Below are 15253 nucleotides of genomic sequence, written 5' to 3' on the forward strand. Positions count from 1 at the left end.
GTACTTGATATATAGTATCACTATTATTGATGCATTACTGTGACCCTGTGTCTAGACAGCCCAGGGCATAATTTCACAAATTAATATGCATACCTTCATTTGAGTGCCTGAGGACCTTCTTCTAGGAGTAAAATTCTGTGTTCTGGTGCTCTGTTCGCAAGACTGGATAACTATCCTGTCTTGAGACGGAAAACCCTGCTAGAAACATAGCATTTGAATATGTATCGATGAGGAGCTCTAATATATACGGGATATATACATTCTCTCTAGGATCAACCAGGATCCTAGTTATTGGTCTCACCAGAAACTTATGGTGCAATCTTCTATTCCCAAAGTGCCATTTTCGAAACTGCTTGCGGCTGTGACCTACACATCAGTTCCTATATAGCACTCGTGTCAGCAAAGTGCTTGTGATCTGTTGAAAATAATGGTAATGTTGCTCACACTGTCCCCCAATATATACATTCACTCAGTCAATTGTAGGATAAGTAAAAAGCAGGAACATGATTATTGTATCCATAATGCAGGCTCACCTCTAATACAGTGAGGATGATGTAAAAAGTTTCAATGCACTACTTGTATAGTGCTTGCCCTGTTCTTCCATCCATGGTGCATACACAGCAGCGATCTGGGGTGAACGTCTACAAAAAACATCAAAAATGATCACTCAATGTTCTCTTATTCTTAAAGAGGTCTCTTACAAGAACGCAGTGTTTGAACCCTGCGTGACTCTCACCTGTACAGCGGACTACATCTACTCAAGGACGGAATGTGAATTCAGCGTCCGTTGTCAGTATCCTCTTCAATCACGCTGGAAAGGCTGAGTGCGTACTGTCGTGCAGGGAAGCTGCGACCCTCGCGCGCTCTCTAATGAATTTCTCTGTTGTCCGGGGAACCACACGGTACACAAGAAAATTGCGCACGCACCTGTCCCCTCCTATGTGGAGTGTAAGTCATGAAAACTAAAGAAGGACTGAACACAGTCCGGATGGTGCTGTTGACAGCCTGGTCCACAGACAGACTAGGTATATTATGGGCACCATATTTTACTATGTGATAGTAAGCCTGTTCTTACTATATGAATATACCAGTGTGCTCTATTTAAAAACTAAAGTAGTGCTAATCCATGATGCATCAACAAAACAGGAAAGAAAGGGCACATATATTCGCAAAAGGATTAGCCCAACACTAGGATGCTGCATTTCAAGGGCCTTTGGTCCTTATGAGGAGGCAAGGGTGTGTGGTTAGAGTAGACAGGAGGGCTCTGTACAATGGAGAAAGACTTGCACCATCTTGTTTCTCTCTGCCTCGCTCTCTCCTTCCTTTCCTAGAGCAAAGCACTTTGGGTGTGATGTCAGAAGGGCAAGTCCACTTCTTTCAAGAGCAGGGCTTGGACCACCAAGGCAGGCTAGCTATAGTCCAATAATCTGCAGATTTTTACCTTTAAAAGAAGGTGTCTCGCACCGCTTCTTTGAATTATCTTTTGGGTTCCGACCTTTCAAGAAGATTTCATTGGACCTCTGTAGGGAGAGTTGATCTTTCCAAAGTGCTCCACCAGTGAGCTGAAGACAGAGTATTCAAGGCAGAGGGAAGCTCTGCCCCCTAACCATCCCCAGGGATCAGTGGGGGTGAACTGCTACAGGAACTCACCATGGTGAAGGACCCCTCCAGTTGTGTGAAAGCCTCCCCTGTTTTTTGGGTGCCCGAGCACCGATGCAGCAGGATCACTGCTATGATGACCCACTGCCCACTGACAACTGCTGGAGCGTCACTCACCGACTGTATCGAGTGGTCAAAGCCTAGCTCAACCTCCAACAGATCCTGGTGAGCATCACACCCTTCTTTGCTGAATGCCACCTTCGAACTGCACAGAGCTACTGCATTAGACCCTGCTTGATGCCAGTGTGCTGGTCGGAGCCACAATCCACCGTACCCAAACTGTGCATGATCCACTTGCAAACTGCTTGAAGCCAGGTTAAATGCAAACTGCTTGGAGCCAAGATCAACGCAGTCGACTGGGTACTATCAACTCATAAATGTCCCATGGTCAATTCTGGGTCCTAGAGACTGTTTAGGTCACTAAATCCCTTTATGCATCCAAGAAACATATCCTTCCTAAGAACATTGTGGCGTTTACTTGCCATACACACCCGATTCATTACTCACAGTGCTGTATTAGGCTATCTTTGGTTATTCTCTGTTCTTTCCTCAGGGAAGGTTTTGTGTAGTGTTTTTCTATTTAGTTATGTTGCAGATGGTACGTTTTATTAAAGTATATCCATTTGTGTTAGAACCTTGATTGGACATTATCTTGGGATGTTCTGCTGTGCTGTTTGGGTCGCTAAATGATCATATTCACACCCCTCGAGTGTAGCCGGCCCACAGTTCCACAAAAGGCAGGGTTAAATCTCTTAACTATTCCCGTTTTACCTTTAGGATTGTGTCGGCTTTGTAGCAGTGAGAGGGCTGAGTGGGCATTATAGTCTCTACTCATCCTTGTACTTCGTCAGGGCAAAATCCAATTCGTCACATAGATATCAGAGTTATTAATAATTCATTTTTTTCGTATGTTGCAAGTCAGAAGGTAGCCATTCCCAAGTATCAAAGGGCTTAGCTTCAGAAGATAAACTGTCTTTAACAGTAGCGTTTTGCACCCGTCTCCCTTTAACATTAAAAATGATCCTGAAATTATAAGGGTGGGGATTGGTAGAATGGGAAAGGTCAACAAAACCATGTTACAATTCAAATCCCAATTTTAACAAACAAGAGGAAAGACCTAATCAATTCAACTGTGTACGGAGAGAAGACCGGATCAATTACTATTGTTTGAATTATCAGGTCATTCGACCAGCACCAGGTCCATACAAACACGTGCTGGCATATTGTATTGATTTGCCTATATTGTTTCACGATATTAGGCTTAATGTGAAATTATTGTAAAGCATTTGTCCTATCTGGCACAATTACTATGCAAATTATTAAATGCTTAGGATTGTATAAGTAATTAAAAAGTATTTCAAAATATCAAGTAAGATTGGTTGTGTTTACATGCTCATTGTCGGCACACAAAGGGCGTTGTTGTGTAGATTGCATTTGTTTGTGAAAGGACTCCTTCAGGTGGGGTCCCGACAGACCCGGTGCAGCCTTCTCACAGCTATGAGTAAGATTGAGTGTATATGAATTCAATTGGTTATTGAATATGCATTGTGCAAGCTTGATCATTTTTAGGAGCCCGAGATATTGTTTTGTGAAAAATGTAACAGAGAAAAGGATCTCACCGAAAACACTTCAAAACAAGTATAAAGATTGCCACACCCAATATAAAAATACGGTCAATACGAGGAAATGGCAAGCCAAGGTTAAAATATTGGCAACAACAGCTCTAAGAAGTTGCGGTCCTTTAACAACAAAACCTGCGTGACGGCTTGCTCCTTAATACAAGTGATGAGGGAATCCATCTGTTTCAAGTACATCCAGGAAAGATACTACAATGACTATATGCATTTTGTATCTCCTACAGAGCGCTATGACTTGAGGGATCTAGAAGTGCTTGATATTGAGATAATAATCAATATTGAAAAATTCGGGGGAACTTGGGCCGGATGGGATCATCAATTAAATAATGAAAGAAAATGCATCACTTTGGTAACAACTCCTCCTGAAACTTAACTGAACGATTGTCATCCACCATGAAATCCCTGTAGCTGGAAATGCTCATTACTGATCCTAGCATTTAAAACAGGGGACAGCGAATGCCAGAACAACTATAGGCTTCTAGCGCTGCTAGATTTAACTAGCAAAGGTTTTGCCACAATATTATTAAAATAGCTCACCTCTTGGGACAATAAAGAACACCTCAATCCTTTACAAAATGGTTTTAGGAAAGGATGTGGTACCATCCAGAATATCCTTTTATTAAAAACCCTTGCTGAAAAGGCCATGAAAACTGGCCTACCACTTGATATAGCCTATATTGATTACAGTAGAGCCTTCAATACCAAACACAGAGAGAACTTATGGAAGAAACTGAAACACTGGGTTATCGCAGGGGACCTACTGAACATGGCATGGCAACTGCACACTGACATTAACGTAAGAATAAGACTAGATGGGGAGAGGAACTTTTCTAGCAAAATCAGCACCAATTTGGGTCTAAAGCTAGTCTGTGTGCTGGCCCCTTTCCTATTTAACCTTTACATAGTGGATATGCCTAGAGCTTTGGACGACATTTGACTCTTTCTACCAAAGTGGAGGACTAACCTAAAAAAACTTGTGGCAGCTCATCAAGCTCATCCAGCTACTGGAGAAATCCGATCTTCTGTTGGCTAAAAAATGTGAACCGATGAGCACGAACCCAAGTTCCGACATGACATCAGGTATGGGTTTCTTTCACCTACATAAAGACCTTATCTTTGCCTCCTGCCTCCCAACACTAGGCCGAACGGAAGCTCAATCGAAATATGTAATCTGTTTGCAAATAGACCCTCCCAACACTTCTCACTTACATTTTTAAAAATCTGTTGAAAATCCAAGTAGGTGGGACGCCTAAAAGCAGCACAAAACAGATTACATTCCCTTGGAAAAAGTTGAATACATGTGAGCTTTGAGAAGGTTCCCTTTTCTTTATTTAATGAAACTCTCATTGATTATAGCGGGAATGGCCTACATAGGACCCATACATGGCAGCAAAGGCCTACCAGTCTGAGCTGTTTACATGGTCGTAGGGCAGTTACCGTCCGTGTTTGCCTCTCCTACCCTCCCCCCTCCAGTTATCAATGATGTTAGTACACCAGCATCATGCCCAGTGGATTTATTCCTTTGTAGGAGAACCCTCCTGTGTGCTGTGAGAAAGCTGATGGTACTCTCCTGAGTAGACTTCAAGAATCCCTTATTCAGGTGGCCAGGGAAGGGCTAGCGCTTTGAGATCCCAACCCTGGGGGTGGATGAGCGAGGAAGGATCAGCTAGGTAGGGGGGCCCGAGGTTATGCTTGGTGGAATATCCAAGGTGAGATGCGGTATTATACCAGGGAAGAAGGTGAGGAGGACAAAGTCCTTATGGCTTTTATAGGCTGCTGTACAACTACCTCCCTTATGCCCAGTGATTCTCACTTATTAGAATCCATCAAAAACCACAACTCCCAGAATCCCTACTATCCTGTCTTCTACCAGGATATTCCCAATCATTCTTCTCCATGTCTCTATGATTATTCTTTCCCGAAAACCCAATCTACCTTGACAAAACCCCACCAATCCCGTCCCTCTGATCATCATTTCCAACCTGCTCAGATAAAACACTACCATTCCCACAAACCCCCTTGTTTATTTCGCAATAATAATCCTGATCATTCGCGTTTACTTCACAAACCCTACCAATCCCACCCTTCCAAATTTACCAACTCCCCCCAGGACTAAGAATATAATTTTACCTGACATGTCCCGACACAAGGGTCAGGCTGAGTCGGACATTCAACCAGAATCACACACACCTGATGGCCCTTTCCTTTCCCCACAAGAATAAAAGGTGGAGCACAAGAAGAGCAAGGCAGACCACACGACTTGAGAGCTAACTCAGCACGGCAGTTCAAAAGGAGGAGAAAGACGGTGCAGACAGATAGGGTGACAAGGAGGGAAACGACCTTGCCCTTTCCGACCAAGGCCTGTGAAACCTCCTCAGAAAATAGAAGACCGCAAACAATAGCCAGCATGTGTTGCAGAAGATGTCTATGGTACGCAAGACCCTCCTCCACTGATAAGCAAGCCGGAGAAGGACGCTGGTTCTCTGAGGTACCGACCTGGACTCCAAGGATAAAGAAAGGCAATCGGTTCATCACAGCCCGTGAGTTGAGGGGAGAATCGATGAAAAAAATGAACTTGAACAAGAAGTAGCCAGCGGCTAATTTGAACTTTGAAATTGTAAAGATACGATTGAAGAAAGAGGGGGATAGCCAACAATCGAGGAGGCCGGCTACATGTGGGTTCTCAAGCAGGAAACGCTGGAAAATTAACCAATGGTAGAAACTACTGTATCCAGAAGCCCTCTGGAAGAGGCGAAAAGTGGTCAAAGTGGTCATACAGCAAAATCCCCATACAATTGAAAGTCTTTGACCGGCAACCAATTAAGAAAGCAAGGGAAGTGAATCCAGCACCAAAAGAAAGCAAGGAAAGTGAACCCTGCAATCATAAAAAGTAAAAGGAAATTGAGAAGAAGTGGCAAGAGTGAACCCGGTGGAGGGATGCCAATCGAGAGGAGTAAAGTCTTAAGTCCCAAGAAACGGAGGGATGTCCAAGAGAATTGCTTGAAGAGACATCAAGACTGCTCAAAGTTAAAAGGTGAATTGTCTTTCTGCAAAGCCATAGTGATCCTGGAAGAGGGAGGCTGAGAACAGACAACTATTCGAAAAGGGGACTGCTCCTGGAAGAGGGGGATCCAGGGGTGAAGAACCATCACCCTAGAATGAGAGAATAAGCTATAGTGAACTCAGCAGAGGGAGGCAGAGATTTAGGAAGGGTCTACACCCGGAAGAGGGGGACCCAGAGGTGATGAATCCTCACCTAGCGTGCAATCCGAAAGGAACTTTTGTTTGTTTTTTTGTTTAGTTTCTTTTGGAACCATCAGACGCTCGGAAGCGGGAGACTCAGCCACTGAAGGTTCTGATATCGATAAAGAACTGTTTGAGGGGTCTACACCCGGAATAGGGGGCTCCTGGGTTGAAGCCATAACCCAATGTGGATTGTGGAATAGAACCTTTTGTTTGTTTTCAATAAATCAGGCCCTCGAAGACAAGAGACTTTTGTTAAAAGAGACTTAACCATCGAATAACCAGATAGCTGGTACAAGAGCTGTCACCTCGTGCTGGGAAAGCTCAAGCGTGTGCTGTGCTCAGAAGTCCCACCTTATCCTGTGCTCAAAACGTGGGGAAGGGAGACCCCTGGCTAAAGACCATCCTGACTTATGATTTGAAAACACTTCTTTCTTTATTGAAACCCTTTCCCACACTCTTTCTGTAATTAGTTGTAAGGACTTGGCAATAGTTTCATTATAGTATTTTTTTTTTTTTAGCAGGACGCCACTAGGTCTGCCTTATTTTTCATTTGATGGTTGACGCTTGCTCCCATCTTAGATTTAGGTTAGGCGTTTTTCCACCCTGCATTCATTGTTCAATAAACACCCTTGCACTGTTATCACTTGTGCCCGTCTTTACTGTTGCCACCATGAGTTCCTTACAGTGCTTGGAGGGATGGCTGACCACATCCCGCTTTCACTGATGCTTGCTGTGTGCTTGAGTGATGTTCCCCCAGTGGATACAAGCAGGAATCTAACACTCACCTTCTCAACAGCTGGAACCCTGAAGCTGCATTCTTCAAGGCTGCCCGAAGGAATCAACGGTATTGCTCCTTTCCCCTGACCCAGTGGGAACAACTGGACCACAGCTCCTGACCGTTCCCTCATTGCCGAACCCAAAAGCAGGTGACCCACTACTGCAAAGACTGTGCCAAACAAACCAACCAGAGAATCTTAATCTGAGGACATCTGGCAAGTGCTCTGGTTCTTTCTCACTCGCCTGAGGAGCACCAGAGTCATGTGCTGCCTCAATTGCTGTGCCATCCACCTCTCGTTCCCTGTTCTTCTGTGGCTGGCTCCTCCCTGGTGTGACTTCCTCAACCTTTTTTCAACATTCATTGTTCCTTGTAGGTCTTTCTGAGTGCCCCCCGCACCACTTCCTCCTTAAGGGCCATTTCTTAGTACACCTCAACTTGTAACCTTTATGCATTTTAGGCCACATCCTCATTTTAGCTGGCCAGATGGAATTCTGAAGTCACCCTGCCATTGGAACCCCTTTTACTTTACTTAAGGTGTATGGGTCCCTCTAATGTGCCAAGTCCTAGAGGTGCTTAGAGGCACCTCGTTTTTGGATTATTATTTTAGCCTACATAGGTTTTAGGGCTTAGGTTAGTGGGAGCTCTACTTTAGTTTTGTACCACCTTGGTAGCCTAAAGTATCTTTTTTTCTTAGCCTTTGGAGCACCAATGCATTTTTATTTTTTGTGTGAAATCCTGCTCTCGACAATTTTGTATTTTATGTCTCGCTTTTGTTCAGGACTAGCACCAGAAAGGCACAAAATGGCAGTTTTTACTATTTATGGGCTCTTTGTGAACCTAATTTGCAGCATCCATATTGGTTTAAGCCAGTGTGGGTCTATGGGCTCTCACTTCCTGTGGTGGTTGTATAGGCCGGTTTGCAGTCCTACCGACCAATCAGTATCTTTGGTCATGTGACCCTTTACCCCAGCCACCTCTAATGATTGGTAGGTTGTCCTTTGGCAAGCCCTTTTTTGCAGTGGAACTCAAGGTAACAGCCAGCCCTTGCCTTGCTCTGTTTTGGAAGCCGCAGGTCTGACAGCCTGGTGTAGGAGTTCTCCAGAAGTTATTGTTGCTGGTTTTTCTTTATTTTTTTAAATAGCTTACTTACCTTAGCCATACTGGCAGGGTATGGTGGTTTGGGCATATCCTCGTTCAGCTTTTTCCTCTTTTGAGAATCCCAATCCGTGCTTCCTAAATTCTCCTGATGTTTCCACGAATGCTGATGCCATTTGCAGCGGCACACCGTGACAAACATCCTTCCCAAACACAACAACACTACTACTACCCACCAATACCCCACGGATGCTGGCAGCGTTCACAGAGGCACACCGTAACTAACTATTGACCCCCTGTAATCCTCCCCCGCAACCACTTGCGCTTAAGGGGGGCCACGAATAGCGAGACCAGACAATCGCATTGGAACAAGAAAAAAAACACGGCAGTCGAACTCCATCCAAGCGTACAGTACATATACTGTACACCACGTTTGTGGACACAGACCACAGACAGAGCCACCCACCCATGCACCCTAGAAGGCAGCTCAGACTATCCTATTCGGGGCTAGCAGCACACATAACCGCCAACACAAACCCCAGCGACAACCAACGAAACATAATCGGTCTATCTGAGCACACATCGTTTCTTCAGCACTAGCACTCTATCCTAAACCACCAACAGCACCCACCCACATGCCTGACCTCTGGGCTGCTCACTGGAGCCTAGTCAGCCCACCCTAACCAGGCACAAAAATGCACACATTTTAATTTATACTCTTAAAATCTCCTACACATGGAATGCGGTCACCGAGGGAGTTACAACCTCAAAGCTCATTGAGGCCATACAAAAGGGGAAAGGGAGTTCTATAAATGAATACAATCTATCTGAAATCGTCTTTTCATCTAAATGAGAACATCTATATGTTGTAATAATTGACAGGATTGAAAAAGTGCTTATAAGAGTGACCTATGTTAGGTCTATAACATTTGGGGAAAATGCAGACGTACAAGAAAATGTAAATACATTTGGAAACGTGTGGTTGTATGTATTGTATACATTGTGGAAGATCATTTATTTTAATCTATATTCATAAAAGTGAAAATGTGTGGATGGCTGGGTGTGTGGCAAAGCGTTGTTCCTTATACAATTCCACACTGCTTCACCAATCTGCACTAAATTGTGCATAGTTACTTGTTCTGAGCCTCCCGACATGGCTGCCTAAATAACATTTGGACACCTCATCTCTTTCCCCGGATTTCAGCAACTGAGACGGTTGGCTGAAATCAGTGAAATATCAATGTAGTCATAAAAGGACCGTCCCGACAAGAGGAACAAAACTCAAGGTTCCTATGGGACCTCTAAAGCCACAGTTCAAGGCCTTAGGATGCACGGTTTCCGAGATCTTTCCACCGCAACGAACTTCACCATGCAGGGGTGTGGCCACAGGTGGGAAGAGAGCACAGAAGGTCCCAGTAAGCAGCAGCACACTAACTCTCGCCTCTCCCCCCCCCCCAATGTCTGCTCTGGGGTATGTCAGCGAGCCACACGTGCCCATTCTCAGTGCAGTTTACTTCAGGGTGCAAAGCACATCAAGCGATAAGCGAATTGGAACAGCGTCCTACAACACCATTGATTTTCAACAATTGAGGAGATTGTTATCATGATTGTCTACAGAACTCGTTCGGAGAACAGGTACTTTTGGTTATATAATATAAAAAACGTTATGTTTCAAGAGTTGATAGGAGGGCTTATGGGTCACTCATTAGGTCACAATGAACTCTTTTCATTTCCATTAAATGCCATTTTAAAGAATCCATCACAGGACAACCATAGCACTGTGGTTCTTCCACACTCTCTCAAGAAGATCCCCATCCCACTGGAAGGGGCAAAGTATGCATTACAGCTCTCTACATATACTTTGTGATGTAGAAAGGTGAAGAAACAGCAGCGTTGTGCATTGATAGTGCCATGTTTCACCGACAAATATTCACAACCTTGACCTCCGTCATTTCATCTCACCTTGAGGTTGGGGCGGGCACTTTGTGGCAGGTATGCACAGCCCCGTCCACTGATTTGAGGCAGGTTTCTGCCTGTCCCGACTGCGTGCAGCGTCTGCCCCATGTATAGGAGGCAGTCTTCTTCGGTCCAGCCTGACTTTCTGGCCTAGGCTGACTTTCCCCATCATTCCAGTGCAGAACTAGCTTCTTGGTGAGGTCTGGAGGCCAAGTGGGTCCAATCATCTGTGAAGAAAAAGGTATCCGTCAGATAGTGAACTGCAGAGTGCCAGATTCAGAAAATGCCAGCTACAAACAGGGACCACTTCAGGCAGCAAACGTGGCAACCCCAGAGCTCCTACATTCTTCCCACTACAGGTAAAGAAGAACAAGAAGCAGCTCGTGAGCAAAAGAACTACTTGCTGCATGATCTGGACTGGGTCCACAGGTCCACCCATGCGCAGAGCAAGTCTGTCAAAGGGACAAAGCCTAGCATGGGTGGCAAACTGTGTCGTGAAACAAAATGTTGAGCATGGTAACGGGAGCAGAAGTAAGACACTGACATCGAGGGGTCATGATGGTTGGCATAACCTTTTATTCACGTGTGAAAAAGAAAAGAAAACCCTATCTTGCCCTAACTCTAAGAGGGGTTTCCCAGCCACAACCAAAATTACTAATGTTGCAGTGAGGATGTTAAAAGCAAAAATCCTAATATCCAATTCAAAATCCTAGCTCTGTCCCTCAGACTCGAAGTTTAAACTAAATTTAAAAAAGTATTTCTGGCCCAGAGGAATGACTCCCTTCCACTGGACAAAAAGACAGTTCTGGGTTTATCAGTTTCCCAAGTGTTGGGTGGGAAGGTCTCCCTTCCCCAGCCTTCCTCAGGCGTCTGGTATAGTTAATAAACTGCTGGAGGATGTCTCGCTTCCCCTGCCTTCATTAGGCATTTTATACAGTTCAACAATTGGTGGGAAAATGGCCCTGTTCTCCAATTGGCCCTTCCCAGAATTCTTCTGTGTCTCTGGGACCCTTGACCTCGATTGGCAGACCTAGATCTTTTCCCACCAGGCACTGTGACGAAGAGGAGTTCGGACGTGTCTGCAAACTGTAGTGGGTCCCTGACCCTGGTTGGCAGACCTTGATTCCTCCTACCATGGTACTGCAAAGAAGAAGAGTGGCATGGATGCTTCTCCATGCTGTGGTGGGTCCCTGATCCTGGTTGTCAGACCTCGTTTACTCCTATAAGGCACTGCGAGGAAGAAGAGCGGCTTGGATGCTTCCCCAAGCTGTAGTGGGTCCCTGACCATGGTTGGAAGACCTGGTTTCCTCCTACCAGGCACTGTGACGAAAAAGAGTGGCCTAGATGCTTCTGCAAGATGTGATGGGTCACTGGCCAAGGTTGGAAGACCTGGTTTCCTTCTCTATTAGGTCTCTTAGTCTCAAACAGACTTGTTTTACATGCCTGCCAAGCTCTGTGTTCCTTTCTCTTTATGGTTTTTTAATCTTCCATGCAGACTTGGTACATTTCCCTGCCAAGTACTGTCATCATATGTATTATTCTCATGGTTCCCTTTATGGTTTCTCCAAGGTTATTGTAAAGCAACAATTTAAAACAGCATGTGGATGACCGACCTCGGGCAATGCCTCCCTTCCCTTGGTCTGATCTGTGATGTCTGGAGAACCACTCCCTTCTCCAGACTGTTGTATTCTCCCAAGGTGTATAAGTCAAAGGGTGATCTCCCTTCCTTTGACTTCTATTCGGATGGTATTTCCATTTTCACATAGTGGGGGGGGGGTGTAATGCTTCCCTTCCCCAGGCCTTTCTCAGGCTGCACACACTAGATTTTAACCGGTGCCCAGAGTCTGGACAGAGGGTAATCACATCAGGGTATTAATTGGTATAGTCATTTATTCTTTTTTTGAATGCAAGATCAATTAACAAGTGTAAACAACAGTGGTGGCAGCAATACTCTACCCTACCACACAAAACATCCAAGTAAACTAAATTCTTACATTGCGAGGGCAAAAAAAAAATCCTGCACATAGAGTTGAACTAGAAAACGTAGCATGCCCCTCAAACTTTCAGATATGACAATCCCATCTCATTCGCTCCAAAAATACTCATGCATACAAACTGCAGGGGGAACCAAACACATGAGTCAAAAATAGTGACCATGTGCTGTTCCACCGGCAATGGTCACAATGCTCAGTCACTGTGTCTCTGAGTCATGATGCAAAGTGCTGTGCTCCCCATAGAACCACCTGTGACCATGTCAGTACGGTGTATATCAACTGCACGAATGCCCTTACAGAAAAGGAAAACTCACTTAAGGATGGGTCTGGCATGAATCTGCCTGCATTCATTGTAAAGCTAAAACCCACTCCAGGAATTGCGGCATGTCCAGCTACCAGCTGTCACCATCAGTGGCAGGACCAAGCCTACTGACACTTGTAATTAGAATGTGTCGCACATAAGGCAAAGCCAAAAATGAAGGCGGACACTTGGAGATTGTAACACCACTGGACCCGACACGCTGTAAGGGAACATTCCTGTAAGGGAGATCCAATCTCGTACATGTCGCCCAGGGTGAGAGAGACAATCTAGAGGTATCGTGCAGCGCTAAACATTACTCGTTAACAATCGTGTGGTGAACCGAAAGCTGCGCCAAGCACGAACCCAGTAACACGTGCCGCTCATTGGTTCACCTGTTTTGAATGGGCTAAACTGTTTTCTAGTTCACCTCTATGTGTTATGGAATTTTATTGCCCTCACAATATGAGAATTTAGTTTAATGTTTTTTTTGTGTATAATAGATTATTGCTGTCACCACTGTTTACACTTGTTAAATGATCATGCATTCAAAAAAATTATAAATAATTATACCAATTCATACCATGATGCGTTTACTTTTCCTCTGTGCACACGATAAAATCAAGTGAAATTACAGAATGGGGTACTGTTCTATGTGTGTTTTGTTGATAAGTCTCATACCCCTCCCCGCCTTGTAAAATATTTTGGCTGGACCCAATTTTGTTTGTTTCTTACTTTCTTAGGCTGTAGTCACCTCGCTTCCCCAGTCTGTCGGATATTGTAACAAAGTACAGCAATCTAGATACTTGATTTTATATAGGTGAGGGTCCCAGTCTTGAACTGCGGGTTCTCGCCAGCATCCTACGAAACCTGGTTCACTATCCTGCCAAGTGTTATTATTTCATTTTATTTTTCCAAATGTCTCTGGACTTCCATCAGGGTCCCACACCCAATCATGTGGCTTATTTTGTTTACTTGCTCCCTGGAGTTATCTCTGCCACTCTATAGGGGCCCCAGCGCCACCCCAACCACCAGCATACATTCTTACATGGTCTGTGATGGTCTTGGGTCGTCACGTGCACCTGCCGTCTGCGGTGGAGGTTCCCCCGCTTTCTTGTTTGGTCTCCGGCGGTGGCTCCACCGTACTTGCTTCTTGTTGTCAGCGTGGGACCATTCCTCCATGTGAGCCGACCTTCGGGGAAGCCAGGATAGTCTTTATTCCCGTTCGCCGTGCTGTCCCTGCATACCGGACCAACTTGAGAGCAACCTTTTCTCAGCTTCCCTGTCTGCCTCTCTCCTTCCTAGAGCATCCTCCATTTCACGGTTCCTCAAGGGCGGGTTGACACTTTGTCAAGTCCTTCCTCGCTTTTAACTGATGTTTGTGTATATTTTGAATGAACTATTAGACCAGCTGTTTTTCTGATACCTATGTAACCAATGTAACTTAAAAGCTGTATGACTTCTTACTGCTTGCGCCCTGATACCCTAGGGTCTAACGCGCCTAATACATTTTAAATAAACAAACAAACTGGGCTTTGTCGAGTCAGCTATCGAGAACCACTAGAATGGGCAAAGTGGTTCTGGGAGGTACTCTGTACTGCTCTGCGCCTCCTCTGTGTTACAAGCACTGATCGGGTCATGCTGTTGTGACTCACTAGAGGTCTTCTTCGTCTCAGTACTAGGTGAATGGTGACAATAGCACATGGAGATCTTTGGATAGAGGTTGATGTTAGTATGAAAGGGGGGCTAGATCAGGCGAGTGGGCAGGGATAAAGCATTCTCTCCTGGTAGTCACTAATCCCATAGGGAGTTTCCCTAGCTATAAAATCCACCAGCCGAGTACCACCCCCCCAGGGAGACTCTTGGGTAGTGAACTCACCTCCCTGGTCTCATAGAAAGAGGCTCCCTTAGGGGAGAAGCGACAACATCTGGGGATTCGGCACAGCATCATGGGAAAATAGTCACGCGATGGGCATGTTAACGTGGACTATGGCTCACATTTACACACGCAGGACCAGAGAGAGGAGAGCCAACTCACCACAAACCATGCAGGCAGAATACAAGCGTGGGATGTCACCACAATTCCTGTGCCTAACCTCAGAATGGTCGACAGACCAAGGGATCCAACTCAAAGCAATACCCCTCAACTACCCTCACCTGAAGTTAAAAACTGGGAGTGAAGTTGGCAGTGCCTACCGGATGGCCCGAACCTGATGGTACCCTAGCACTGCTATATGACTTGGTTGTAGAGGAACATGGAGTGTCGAGGATGTATTGCATGCTACTGGCAGGTCTGCATAGGGGGGGACCTTAGGGTGAAGACTATGTAGGAAGAGGATTTGGGCAGAAGTATTGAGGAAACGAACAGGCTAATGTGCCATTATACACAAGAAAAAAAGTTTCTAGTAAAGCCCAGCTCAAGCTCATTCAATTATAAATTCTTCACAGGACAAACATGACCCCGTATAGGATAGCTAAGTTAGTTACCCCATGTGTGAAGAGGACAAGGCGGATCTGATGCATACGTGTTGGTCTTGCCGTGTGGTGCAGCTCTTCTGGTCTGGTGTCAGGTCAAGAATAGAAGGAGCAG

At 45.2% G+C, this 15253-nt stretch overlaps 1 protein-coding gene across 1 annotated transcript in view; it reads right to left on the reverse strand.

Moving 5' to 3' along the window:
- The window catches only part of LOC138569467 (uncharacterized), a 312282-nt gene that overhangs the window by 210152 nt on the left and 86877 nt on the right, over positions 1-15253 (reverse strand). The window contains exon 2 of the mRNA XM_069647453.1: positions 10378-10598. Within this exon, the coding sequence (XP_069503554.1) occupies positions 10378-10543 (166 nt within the window). The 5' untranslated portion in view covers positions 10544-10598. The remainder of the gene's footprint in view (positions 1-10377; positions 10599-15253) is intronic.

This window comes from Ambystoma mexicanum, chromosome 1p (genome assembly GCF_040938575.1).
Source record: "Ambystoma mexicanum isolate Mex_15411 chromosome 1p, UKY_AmexF1_1, whole genome shotgun sequence".
In the NCBI taxonomy this organism is placed as follows: domain Eukaryota; kingdom Metazoa; phylum Chordata; class Amphibia; order Caudata; family Ambystomatidae; genus Ambystoma; species Ambystoma mexicanum.